We start from the raw sequence: 14,711 nt of genomic DNA, 5'->3' as shown, positions 1-14,711 counted from the left end.
CATCGCCTTCCTCTTTTTTTTTTTTTTTAATTTTTTTTTTCAACGTTTATTTATTTTTGGGACAGAGAGAGACAGAGCATGAACGGGGGAGGGGCAGAGAGAGAGGGAGACACAGAATCGGAAACAGGCTCCAGGCTCTGAGCCATCAGCCCAGAGCCTGACGCGGGGCTCAAACTCACGGACCGCGAGATCGTGACCTGGCTGAAGTCGGACGCTTAACTGACTGCGCCACCCAGGCGCCCCTTCTTCCTCTTTAAAAAAAAAACAAACAAAAACCTAACCCCCACCCCCATGACTCATGATTCTCATTGTAAGTATGACTTTTCTTGCTGATTGATACTGATGACTGAATCAAAAAAGCGAGCAAGTAATTTGGTATCAGTTATCTGTACTTCCAGATTGTATCTGTAGCAATGATTAGGTAAAATAATGCACTGTCAATGACTTATTAAAAATGTATTTCATGTAATAAATTATATAATTCATTTTTATTTTTAAACAGTCTACACCAAAAATATTTTTTGAAACATCTTTTTCTTTTGGCAAAACGTACAGGGTAGCAGGCTGACATCACTTCACTTCTAGTAGGTAAAATCCCCTTGCAATGATACAGTCAAACATAGCTTTTCCTCACATGTCTCTAAAAGTTCAAGTTGATACCACTTGATAAAAACAAGACAGCATAACATAAACATTTCCGGATTTTTGCCTACGGCCTTAGATCGAACTGAATATTAGGTGGAATATTACAAAGATATACTCGGCAGCCTTGAACTCATCATCTTACATGTATACACACACCATGTGGCTACAAGGAGCAGGAAAACAAGAAAGGCACAAAAGGACACAGTGGGGAAGTCTCAGACCTGTACATCAAGAATGGCCATAAGAGACATATAACCAACACAATGTGACAGACAAGGAAGTTATTTACAGGAATTTTTTAAGTGCTAACAGCATATTCATGGTTTTTATCAAATTATTCAGAGGATATCAAACTTCTGCAATGACCAAACTTCTGTGTACACACACTGGATTAATTTTTAGTTGCAAAATGAAGTCGGCCTCACGAATGCAAAAACATAACAAAACCATTGAAGGGCTTGGGAGAAATTAGTAAATGGGAAGAGAAAACTCAAGTGTAATCTGAACGATACTCATCAGAGTTTGCTGTTGTTATTGTCAAATGTTGGCTATTTTCCTCTATGAAAGAACGCAAGAATTTGATTCTCGTGACGAGCTAATTCAAGAATAAAGCAATATCACTGGTTCAAAAAATTTGCCTTTATTTAATTTAAATTTTACACCTATCATAGGTATATAGTCTAGAAATAAAAACACATCCAAGAGCTTAGGCCTCAATGACAGTGTTTTGGGGTGCTGGGGAGAAGTACCAGAAAAAACTTAATTTATATTTAAATTTACCATTGTGTATATCAAGTGCCTACTGGCTGAACAGAACTGGAGTCAATAATTCATACTCTATAACTTCATTCAACTAATACAAAAAGCTAAATAGAAAGATTTATAGTTGAACACCGAGTTCCTAAGGCTGGTATCACATATCATTCCCTGATAGAGCAAGAATTCATCAACAGAGGACATAGGAGCCAAATTGAGAGCTGGATTTTAAAATACCTTTCCCTGCTGTGCGTATAAGTAACACATTGTGTAGTGACCTAAAGAATATTCTGTGTTACTCAATTTTCTTTTCTGGAAAGACTACCACAGTCCAGTGACTTTAAGAACCAAACTCCAAAAACTCTACCTGAGAGCCTTAATAAGGGCAGCTGGGTCATGATTGGAAAATCTATCAGCCGATGCCCCTCTGCCACAGTTCAAGGGTAACTAGGCCAATTATGAGGCTTACCCAATGGTACCAATAATTTAAAATAAATAATTGTACGTGTATACTTTTTTACACTTACACGTGAAAATGGGCGAGAGTGAGTGAAAATGATGCTTGGCTGGGAGCAAAGGAAACCTACGACACCCCTTCAAAAACTCTCGTGAATTCCAGGACCTCAAGGTCAGATTTAAACCAGCAGGAATAGGGCTGTTATTCCAAAACCTCTGAAAAGAAAGAACTAATAATAAAAACTGCAGCTGATTTTATGCACCAGGAATGAAATGTTACAACACATCTATCATTCACATGTGGGTTCATGTAATTTATCTTCAATTAGAATTATTATCTATTCAGCAGCTGAAGCCCAAGAAGTGCTGATACACTGCAGATGAGAAAACATTTGCTGGTCTCTCGGCTCTGGCCTTCTCCAGCTAAATGATGAGCACACAATACAGATCACTCGTTCTGTAAAACAACCTTGGCTCACGTGTCCAGTTAAGCCGTGCCGCCAGCACGTACATTTGCAACATCTCTTCATCCCCTCTCGTGGACCCCAGAGGGTCCGCTGGGGCTCTTCAGCTTTATTGGTTCTACAACTCGGTCCCAAATTCACATAAAAAAAAGCCTCACACAACCTTTTAATCCAGGATTTACTCCTCTGAAATGTATTATTGGAGCTATAGCTAAAATATTTGAACCCCAAGGATACAATAATTTAAAAGTAACCTTTACAATATTTATAAGTGAGTACTTTATCTCCACAGCCTTGACTTCCAAGGTTGTCAAGCTAGTGTCAAAGTACTTTAACTTCCACGTTGATGGGAGTGGCATCCCTCTGAGCTCGTGTTTACCGCAGTTTACACTCTACCAAATCAACAGGGAAAAAGACAACCCGGAAACAAAGGCAGCATTCTCGACTGCAGTGTTCTCAAAAGCATGTTCAGTGGGATGTCAGTAGGCGTCTAACTGAAAACAGGGGTTTCATCTTCGGATAAGGACACACTCAAGCTGGTTTCCAACCAGTTCTTTGAGCCTTTCATGTGCCGATAGGCAGGTTTGCAAGGGCCCCAGATTATCTGCCTCTGAACATTTATCCCCGTGAGCACCTCCTAGGAACACGGCTCCACAGGGCAGGTCTTGAGAAACATGGCTTTGGCATTTTGGTGTTCGGAGACTTCACTAATCCCTCGGGCTTTGAGACCATAGTCTAGTTCTTAAAAATAAACAACACAAATAACTGTGATAGCCGGTAAGTCTGGAATAGCAGACTCAGAAATTGAGCGTGTGGGCAGGGAGGGGGGAACACACCTGTTTATCCTCCTACAACATTTTCATCTCCCCAGCAAAAATACGTCCCCAGATTCCCAGGTTAACCACTCCTGATAATGGCTGTGCACAACACCTGAACGAAATAAACAACATACAAAGGTCGCCTAAAGCAAAAACAGTGGAATAAAGTTTCACTTGCCCAAATGGGGAAATGAACAAGTGCCATATAATCTCATGTTTACAACCGGTAACCCTGGTTATTGCTTACGAGTCTGACACTGTACAGGTGCCTGGGTGGCTCAGTCAGCTAAGCATCTGGCTCTTGACCTCAGCTCAGGTCACGATCTCACAGTTTGTGGCTTCAAGCCCCTGTTGGGCTTTGCACTGACAGCTTGGAGCCTACCTGGGATTCTCTCTCTCTCCCTCTCTCTCTCTGCCCGTCCTACACTCATGCTTTCTCTCTCTCTCTCTCAAAATAAATAAATACGCTTTAAAAAAAGAGTCTAACACTGTATAATTTGATAACATTTATAGAGCTTTCTTCTTTGAAGCACTACTGAATAATTAAAGTTGCTATGGCAAACTTCTTTACTTGAGGAGTTCGTTTACTTTAGAGTAGGATTTCTTGACCTCAGTACCACTGAGATTCGGGGCTGGATAATTCTCTGTCGGGAGACGCTGTCTTGTCCATCGTATGGTGTTGACGGCACACCCCTGGCCTCAACCCCTGGATGTCGACTGCACTCCACAAGTTGTGACAACCAAAAATGTCCCCAGATGTTGCTTAGATATAAGCAAATCATCCCCAGTGGAGAGACATTGCTACCGAGTGCAAACTAAAGCTTGACTCTGCTTCCCTGGGCAATGTCCATTTCGCAGGCATACTGTGACTTAGACACATCAACGTCTTGTAAATAGTAGCATCAAATCTTTCTACCTTCTCTGTGACCAGAAACATAAGTAATCTGTGTGTGAATGGTAGAGAATGGTTAGAAGGAAGCAGTCTACACATTTCAAAAGAATCAAGAAGTATTTTCACTGTCCTGTAAGAATTATCGGAATCATAATGCGTAACTGACAAATAGGATAACAATTAGGAAAATGTTAATTGTGTATTATCTGTTAAGGATCATAATGACTGAGGCAGTCTAAGAGTAAAAAAACTAACAGTCAACAGCGACTAGCTCCGATCACATTCTAGTTCTCCACCAAACATTCTCCACGCAATTCTCAATTCAAAAACCTAAGGTCTTGTCTTTAAACCGCTTATTTGTACTGCAGCCTCGTCACTTCTTTCAAATTATCAAAGAGAAACCTTTCACATGTCATGAAGAATTCTGGTATGTGTCAAGAAGCACATTATCTAGTTTTAAAGCCATTTCTTCAATATCCACATTTTCAGTTCTGTCATAATTGTCAACTCCAGACACATGACTCTCTTTATTTTGTTCTTTCCTTACTGCCTTTAAACACTTGTCAAGTCTCTTTATGAACAAGTCCACATCCTGCGTCTTCATTCCAATGGCTGCGGCAGCATTTAGGTAAGCACAAGGGTAATTATTTGTATGTGACATAAAGCCTTGGAAAGTGTAGCCACTCACGGTTTGCACAGACCCAAGAGGCACAACCCTGAAAGAGAAAAGATTTAGCAATTTAATGTCTGGTGATGCTAACAGAATATCACTCATAAACAAAAGATATGTGTTACTAAGCCTTGTATCTACTTATTGAGAAGTTTAAAAACAATCATAAATCATGACCTGATTTATAAATCATGAAAATACACTGTGGCAGCCTTAAAATAAAATTATGCAATACGTTGCTATTTTACATAGAAAAGTACTGCCTGGAGAGTACCGCTCACTTATCTTCTATTAAAGAGCCATAACCTCTAGGAATTGCAAATACCTTTGTACCTTCTTCAAAGAGAAAAAAGAAAATGATTTCTGTTTTGGTACCAACTATGGAATCTGACTTCACATATACCTACCTTAATGAAATACTGAAATTTGTAAGTCAAACCACTTTGGTTAATTGTGTATTGCCTCAAAAAATCAACAAACTAAAATCACACCCATCTGATCTGCGCTGTGCAATGGAGAGCTGTAAAGCAAAGATCCAGAAAAAACTATGCACCCACTCACAGTGGATGGTGGTCAGCAATCAGTATATTCAGCAATGGCATGTGCATTTCTTAAGCTAGATTTCATTAGCAAACTTGATATAAGCAGATTTCTACCAGTATTTCTTTCAAAAAAATAAGTCAATTAAGGTCAATCTAAACAAAAAGACAAATACTGGCGACACTAAAAGCAAGGCTAAGAAAACCACTTTAGAAGTGTCAAAACTATGCTGTGTATAGACAGAGTTCATCAAGGTAAAAGCTGAATTAATCTAAGATTTTTTCTTTTAAAAAGTTGTCCTTTGATGTGAAATCTCTAATCTCTGGTAGTCAAGAGAGAAATGCTTTCATAGAAGCATGTAAAGAAGAGTACTTAGGGCAAGATATTTCTTTTCAAGTCATTTTTCTCTGACCTCATCAAATATAAAATGAAAAATGAAATTCATTTTTAAGCCGTGTATCTATAAGAGAAAAAAGTACACTTTTCAAAGGTAGCACTTAGACAAGAATTGCATAACCTTTTTAGTTCAGGAAATGGGCTTCTCCTTAAAAATGTTTTCATCTAAATTTAGTAATGAAGATGACTTATTTCTAATACCCTGACGTGACACCACTGAAGATTATCTAACAAAGGAAAATAAAGATAAAAACGTATAGAGACAAGCGGTGTAACTTTGTTTCTGTAGCTCTACGAAACAGACAAGATCCCGATCTCCCTGAGGCTGTTTCCGGCGTGGGCCTTCCACAGGCAAGCTTTCATAGCACCACACGTTTTCCATCTCTTCATTCTTTCACTCATGACGAATCCTCAGATGCAGCTCAGCATATACATGGGGGACTATTGTTAAGGAAAGGTACTTTATTACAGGGAGCTTGGAAAAGCCAAATAAATCCGGCCTCTTTCAGACACACTCACCTGGCTCCAGACACCTGTCTGGTAAACAGCATTGAGCCAAGCTGAGTGACAGCTCTGTCTTCGTCTTCACCTAGTGTCTTAAGTGTCATGGCTGAAAGAGAATAAAGGATCCCAATGTACTTTGGTTCACCAGCACAAAATCACTCAGAAAAAAAGTACTTAATGAGGGAGACCTGACTTAGGTGTGTGCGTGTGTGTGTTAAAGGACACATAACATAAAATGTTATCATCTTAACCATTTTTGAGTGTTCAGCTCCGCGGTGTTAAACACACCCACACTGTTGTGCGACCATCTCCACCACCCATCCTAGTCACTCCTTCCATCTTGCGAGGCTGGGACACTGTACCTCCATTCTCCCCTCCCCTCCGACCCCCAGCAACCACCACTCCATTTTCTGTCTCTAGGACTCTGACTACTCTAAGTACCTCATACAAAAGGAATCCTACATTCTTCGCCTTTTTGTAACTGGCATGGAGATATTACTTTTTATTCATTGTCAAGGGGCATGATTTCACTTTAATGCACTTAATAAATCTTAATAAATGCAGACAAAAATTTGTTAATATAAACGAACATACTCAGAATCAGAACAGAATTTCCGGATCACCCTTCTGAAGAGTGAGCATTCCAATTAAATAGATGGAACGATGACATGATCAATATGGCAGTTTATTCAAATTCAACCATGTTTTAAGAACTTATAAAATGGGAATGTGGGATATTTTCAGCACATACATAAGGTTATGTAAGATCAACTTCTGCATATATAAATGAGAATAATCTTTCTGAGGTTACATGAGTAAACTATGTTCTCACCACCACTACTAGCTACCATTTCCTGAGGACTTGACTTCCCACACTAGATACTTTACAGTCTCAACCATTCTTTAACAATTTTGCATGTGAGGGATCACTGTCTCTATTTTATATAGATAGGGGAAAGGAGGTGAGAGGTTAGTACATAGCAGAGTTGTGATTCAAAATCATACCATATCATCTTCTGTACTATAAACCAGCAAAGGACTAAATGGGATGGGTTTATTATATATTGGTGGCATATATAATTTGTTATATATTAATATATATTTAATATATTTTTAAATATTTAATATATATATTTTCCATGGAAGCCAACTCTTGCAAAAGGCTTCAGTTACAAATGATTGTTTCCTAACTTTCCTCAGATATGCATGAAATATGAAACATCCCACTATATATATATTTGCAAAAGGGAGAATTATGAAGCTTAAAAGCTAAATGCATAAAAGTCAACGTTCATGTTAACCTGTTAGTAGCCTTTGTACTACATAACAAAAATATATAGTCCTTTTACAAAGGAAATTATCATAAATATGGAGTTCTCTAACATAAAGACAATCAGGAAAACAATCACAGCATTAAAAACAATACAGATTTAATTTTTAATATTATGGTGTTTTGTTAAATGGTGAAAAATTTTATAGAGTTCTTACTAGTGACTAAATTATTTTGGTTAGAAGCAGGAGTCAAAGTATCTTTTTCTGTATATTCTAATATTGATTTGGATTCTTTCCAGTGTATGGTTTTTCATCTCAGGAATACATTAAAGCATTTCTAAAGGCTAACTAAACCTTTTCAATTTACAAATTAATAATGTAATGAATTTAGAAATATCATTGTAACCAGAAAGAATTCATACTCTTTCTAGAAATACCAGGTCCCTGCTGGGGATGGTTATGAAGCACTGATTTTTTTTTTCTTAAGAAAAATATATTACCTAAAGATATGGGATTGTGAGGTGTATGCAACAGTCTTTCATTGTAGGTTTCTGACAGCTTCTTTAGTTGGCTGGACAAATACGAAAACATTTCCTGCAACAACAAAATGTTACATTTATTTTTTTTTTTAAAGATTTTTAAGCAATCTCCACACCCAACATGGGGCTCAAACTCACAACCTCAAGATCAAGAGTTGCACATTCTATTGACTGAGCCAGCCAGATGTCCCCAAAATGTTACATTTAAAGAAAATCAAATGGATGCTTACTGAAACTTGCCAGATTTAATAAAACAAAATCTGTTTGGTGTGGTATCTGTGCTGTAAATTAACTCATTTCTGTGCCCTGGGAGCCAGTTCTTTCCTTTGATACAATATAGCGAGATTCAAAGCCGCCACAATTATCAGAAACCACAGGATTTAGGTGAAGAAGGCAAAGGACCGCCATATTTCCTGCTTTGGGGATATTATGGAGCTATCACAAATCCGTCCTCTCTTCCGAACCTCCAGGGCTACCACTCTGGTCCAAGCTGCCATCACCCTGTCCCCTGGACCACAGCAGTAGATTCCAAACGATTTCTCTGTCGACTTTCCTGCCTCTCTACAATCTGTTCTACGTGCAGAGGCCAGAGCAGTCTGAAAAGCATAAATCAGATCATGTCCTTCTCAATGATTCCCGTCTGTAAGTACTGAAAACCCAAACTCTTCACCTATTAAGGCCCCAAATGATCTAGCCCAGCCAATGTGCCCAACTCAGCAACTGTCATTCCCCCATTTAGTATAGCGACAGCCACATCAGCCTTCTTTGCAACCACCAAACACAGCAAGCTCATTCTGGTATAAGAACCTTTGCGCCTGCTTCCTCTAGACACAAGACAGTGCTTCTCCCAGAACGTTCGATAAGCCCTCCCTTTATTATTTGCCTATTAAAGTCCTCCCGGTCTCCCTCCTACAACCACTACCTATTTTGGTTTCTTCACTATACTTATCACAATCTGAAATTACCTTATTTATTAGCTTAAATGAATACTTCCTGTGACTACCTACTCGAACGGGAAAACTTGAAAGCAGGGACTTTGTGTTCTTCGCTACTGTTTTCCAAACACCAAGAAAAACGTGCCGCACTTTTAGTATGTACGTAACATAGGAAAAAGTAGTTTAAAATGCATTTCCTTCCAAATGCACGAACTCAATATTAACAACTCCCTCAACTCAAAAGAACATAGCAACTCAAAACAAACAAACAAAAAAAATTGTGTTCTTGGTCCTACTCTGGAAAATAATGTATACCTAAGAGTAGAAAATAAAATAAAAATATTTTATAAGTATAGTTCCATGTGCACATGTATGTAAGCAGTTTAATAAAGTCTAATAAAATAAATAAATCTTAAATTGGCAACTGTTTGACCTAAAATTATACTTTCTTCTAGTAAGCCTTTTATAAAGTGTTGAAATAAAAATCTGACCAAATAAGTCTTTCCTGAAGAAGCCCATTTGCCCTGACCTCCTCCAGTCACAGTCAAAACACATAAACTCTACGGATACACTGAAGGGCCAAGGGCCAACAAAGTACCAGGTGTAGACAGCAGGAAATGATACTTCTCCTACTTCGAAGGCTGCAAAAAGTGCTTCAGTTTTCTCTAAGGTAAGGGTTGGATAGTCTGATTCTACTCAACCCATCTTCTGTTAAGATTAAGAAGAAGAAAAGTCCTACCAAGTTTGTTAATTATTAATGAGTCTACTTAAGACCACAAACATTTTTTTTACACAGTATATTTTGTGCTCTGACCTGAAAAAAAATTTTAAACTAGTAGTCATTCTTAAATTTTTAGGCTATTATATAAGATCAATTGTCTCAGCATGTCAGAATTGTGAAATCTTAGATCACTAAAATAAACTGACTTTTTTATATTAGAAAACTTAACATCCACATTGGTCATATCTAATGAAGTTATGAGGAAATGTTACTGTTAGATGTAATAAACCTTTCTCTTTCATTAAAAAACAGAGTAGGGACGCCTGGGTGGCTCAGTCGGTTAAGCGTCCAACTTCAGCTCAGGTCATGATCTAGCAGTTCGTGAGTTTGAGCCCCAGGTCAGGCTCTGTGCTGACAGCTCAGAGCCTGGAGCCTGCTTTGGATTCTGTGTCTTCCTCTCTCTTTGCCCCTCACCCACTTGTGCTCTCTCTCTCTCTCTCTCTCTCTCTCTCTCTCTGTCTCTCTCTCTGTCTCTCAAAAATAAACATCAAAAAAAAATAATGTAGAGAAATAATTAAGGAGGCAAATGTCATCACCACTTGCAAACTGTAAAGAGCTGTTTAGGCAACTTTTCTTAGACATATAAAGATTTCTTGGCCCCTCCTTCTTAAACTACCATTCTGATATTCATTTCAGAAGGTGAAACAGCAAGAGAATCGAATGGAATCCAAAGATCAAGAGTTTTTCTGACAACTGGAACGATTCCTAATCTTTTCGTACTATACCAGTATTAATGAACAGTAGAATTTCTGGATTTCATTTATATATTTTCATCTACTATAAAGTAACTAGGTCACTAATCCAAATGCTCTGTATTGCCTAAAAAAGAAAAAAGCAGTCACATTTTAATTTAGATGTTAACTGCTGATTTTTCATCATCTATATTATACACCGAAGTCTTAATTTGCAACTGGCTGTCTAACTCTCTTAGTCTCAAATTCAACTTCTCATAAGCAGAAACAAATCTGATAGCTAGGAAATGCCTTTTATTAGCCTCCTACATCTTCCACCCTAAGAGTAACAGCAAAATACTTACTTCAGTGGTGAGGACAAATGTAAAATATTATTCTATCCAGTATGGCTACCCCAAGAATCACCAATGTGAACACACTCGTAAACTAAGAAGCCTGACGAGTAATTAATATGTATTTATTTGTACTTAGCTATTTCCAAAAAAAGAGGCAATGTTTCCCTAGTAACACCCCTAGAGGGTGCTTTTAAACTTACTGATGCATACATGGCTATTAAAAAACTGAGATTCTCCTAATACTCAATTTCTAATACTTTAACAAATCACTTTTAACCAGTTCTACTGATTGCTAATATCACTAGAAATCAGTTTTACCTAAAACTTTAGACTACAAACATAATGCTAAGGTACATCTTTAGACTACAAACATAATGCTAAGGTAACTAAATCTTACATATAACGAGTATGGGAGTAATTACACAAAAAAGAAAACATCTGTGAGTCAAGTTCACATCCATCTGCAAATATTTCGTGTAAAGGGTTATGATAGGTAATCCAATAAGCAAAGAAGCTTAAATATCTTAACGTGCAATAAACTGAATCCTACAATATCTGACAGGTTAAGGCCCTCAATGTTCTCCCATTAATATCACTACATTTAAAAAATATCATTTGGAAGGCTGTACCACTATTTCCTACACTACTACTTAGCTAAGCAGTTTTTTCCTGATATATTAAAGGTACTACAAAACCTGCACTATTTTTTTGCCGCAGTTAAATCTATAACTGACATTTATTATAAAATACTTCTGTAAAGGGAGAAATTTATAAGTACCCAAAGCAAATGTATATAGAAAGATCTTACTTAAAAGAAATGAAATATTATTGATTTTCTATGTCTTTTGTGCTGTATTTAACTTAATTTTAAAAGACTCTTCACTAGATATAAACTGAACTGCATACCTGAATGCTAATGTCAGCTATATTTCTAGAATAAAAATACAAAACTTTACACCATAGTTAAAGATGTTAATGGAAGGGAAGCTGAATTATATTAAGCATTATCTTTCACATGCCCTTTTGTAAATTGATTTGCAGCTGTAAAACCCAACGTTTAGCCTATCCCTCCCCATAACCCCCAAATGTGCATAATTCACTGAATTTTAAGGGAAAATGTTTTATGTAATGTTTTCAAAACATACCGTTTCTTGTTACAAGATAAGATGAAAACAGAGCTTCAGAAATTATTATAGTATGTCTTACAAAGTAGGTAATAGATCGAAAGGGAAACGTAACAAGTGGTCTAACACATCCATGGTACCATGAAAGGATAGGCGACAACAGACCGCACGTACAGACCCATGCACACGGAGGTCCCCGTGTGCACATGCCAGCACAGAATGCAACGTGCTGCTCTGGCCGTGGCCAGCGGCAAGGACCTGGGTGCCCTCAGCAGGCCCTACATCTCAGGCTAACGCCCTGCTTTCAAACTCCTCTGTGGAGGCTCCATAACCAGGCCTGAGATCTGACACTCTGATGGAAATTCAACTACTCCACTTCTAGGGCTGCAAATCTACTCAGGTTTCCAAGCTTAGCTCTGTTACAGAACAGCATCTGAAGCTGTATGTCTGATGTTCTTTCAGAACTTAGCTGGTCTTCCAAGCCCAGCTAGCAAGCGCTGGCCACTGGAGTGGCCCTTCCGCTGTCACTCCTCATCTACCCTTGGCCCACTCAGCAGATACTTGCAACGACGAATGATTATGCATGTGCCCTGTTCAGCAAAGCACTCTTCTAGAAGGAAAGCTAAGCAGAATGCTGGCCTTCTCTGGAAGTCAGGAGAAACTTCTAAGACTGATCCTTCTTTTTGCAGAGAGAAACCCATAGAAATGGTGTCTTAAATTTTAACCCCTTTCTCAAAGGGTTCTTCAGTTAAATTCATGGCCATCTCTCCCCTCAGTGAAGCAGAATGTTGATCAGGAAGGGGCTAAGGGCACTAAGGGCACAGGTTCAATTCACACGCCGAGTGCCACTCTCTCTGATCCTTTAACACTTCAAAAAAGAAGGCTTGAGAAGGAATGGCTTCAAGCTGAGTTCTTGTCTGCCTCTACTGTGAAAAGATAAAGCACTTTCTGAAGAGATATACTAGATGAAATAACCTCTAAAAATATCATTGTGGTGAATAAGGGCACAGAATAAAAAAAAAATCCTAAGTTTTCTTTTAACACTCCTTTTTTAGTACGCAATAACACCGATAATATAAAAAGGAGCTCTCAGTGATGGTATATAAATAGCTCCAGCTGAAGCAAAATAACTTTGCCTCAGCTTCTCCAGAGCCGAACCGATAAACTATCACGATTAAATTTTCACAGTTCAAAAGCAAGTCCATTTAAACAAAAGAGGCCCTTACTTCTGCAACAAATCCAATAAAAAAACAATATTTATGCCACATACATGCAATTAGGGCTCATGGAGGACATCCAGATTTTTCAGTGAAGAGCCCTGCCTGTTGAATGAAGTTGTTAAAGAGTAAACTTTTATTCACTCACAATGACAGGGTTCTCAAAGGAGTACTTTAATACTTTGAATGTTACTACTACAGGTAGTCTCTAAGAAATTCTACACAAAGAATTTTAAACATTAGTCTTTGAGGTTTTTACATACCTCCAGTAGCGAAGAAGAGAGGGTCGCGAGATCATCATTTTTATGGCTCTGATGCCTAGCACAGAGCAGGAAACCATGCCCCCAGTGCTGGACGAGCGACTGGAAGCAGTGGGAAGGGAGTGGTTAAGACACAAAGCGCAGAGGCGTTAGAACCACACAGACCTGGGTTTCAGTGGCAGTTTTGGCATTTCTTTTTTTTTTTTTTCAACGTTTATTTATTTTTGGGACAGAGAGAGACAGAGCATGAATGGGGGAGGGGCAGAGAGAGAGGGAGACACAAAATCGGAAACAGGGTCCAGGCTCCGAGCCATCAGCCCAGAGCCTGACGCGGGGCTCGAACTCACGGGCCGCGAGATCGTGACCTGGCTGAAGTCGGACGCTTAACCGACTGCGCCACCCAGGCGCCCCAGTTTTGGCATTTCTTGTGCTCTTTGGATAAGTACCTGACTTCTTTGAGCCTCAACTTTATCTGTAAGATGGGGATAATACCTACCTCACAAACTTGCTTTAAGTCGTACATGAAATAATGAATATAATAAACCTAGCAGAGCTCCTGACATACAGCAAACATTCATAAAAATGCCAACTTTCCACCCACCTACTTTTCCCTCCTAAAAGAGTTTTCTGGTTAAAATAACTAACATTAGCTGGCAGGACTCTCATAGACACATGCCAACACCCCATAGCTATAATCCTATTCTTGTCGTCCCGTGCATTCCACTCTATTCCATCCAGATAAAAGGAAAAGAAAAAAGTTCCGGATGTTACAAAGACAAGTACTTCTTGACATCTGAGATGGAGCCATCCAACTTGTAAATATCACTAGACATAAAATTAGTCTCATAAAATATTTGTTCGATGATTAACAAAGAACAAAGTCCCAATGAGAAGCAGAGCGGGGCTACCTGCTGGATCTATTCACTTGTTAAGCTACATATTCCTACAGGTCACTCTCAAGGCAGGTGGATTTGCTATGCTGAGCAAACTGTACACACGCATGGGTGTTTGGAATCATCTAAATGTATGTGAAAAATTTAAAGTCAAACCCTAAATGTCAGAAGTCAGAAGAACCATGGCATCACAGAAATTCTTAGATTCCAAAAAGATGACAGAGCCCCTGTAAGATCAACAATTCCAAAATCCTACGGTCAGGAAATAAATTTGGAAGAGGAGTAGCCTGATATAGCACCTGTTACACACAACAGGTTATCACCATTTTAACTCATTCCTTTTCACAAGTTATGGTGAGTATTGAGAAATACTGAGAAATATTCCTATGAGAACATCTAGTTCATAACGTCAGTATCAAAAGTTATTTGCTCTCTAACTGGAAGATACTTATTCTGCGTAAAACAAGAGATGACCACGCCAAAGTAAACCTAGGTGTTCCCTAATACCTCCCGTTAGTTCAT

General features: G+C 38.5%; 1 protein-coding gene across 3 annotated transcripts in view; it reads right to left on the bottom strand.

The window, feature by feature from the left end:
* Positions 1-1,269: 1,269 nt before the first annotated feature.
* The window catches only part of SEPSECS (Sep (O-phosphoserine) tRNA:Sec (selenocysteine) tRNA synthase), a 36,628-nt gene continuing 23,186 nt past the window's right edge, over positions 1,270-14,711 (bottom strand). For 2 of the 3 annotated variants that reach the window (XM_047856701.1, XM_047856702.1), the window contains exons 9-11: positions 7,914-8,007; positions 6,157-6,247; positions 1,270-4,747 (exon numbers count right to left, since the gene is read on the bottom strand). In XM_047856701.1, coding sequence (XP_047712657.1) covers positions 4,444-4,747; positions 6,157-6,247; positions 7,914-8,007 — 489 coding nt within the window. In that variant the 3' untranslated portion in view covers positions 1,270-4,443. Of the gene's footprint in view, positions 6,079-6,156; positions 6,248-7,913; positions 8,008-14,711 lie in introns of all 3 variants that reach the window. The other variant, XM_047856703.1, reaches the window with a different exon arrangement.

This window comes from Prionailurus viverrinus, chromosome B1 (assembly GCF_022837055.1).
Source record: "Prionailurus viverrinus isolate Anna chromosome B1, UM_Priviv_1.0, whole genome shotgun sequence".
Taxonomy (NCBI): Eukaryota; Metazoa; Chordata; class Mammalia; order Carnivora; family Felidae; genus Prionailurus; species Prionailurus viverrinus.
This window is presented reverse-complemented; position numbering and strand designations above follow the sequence as displayed.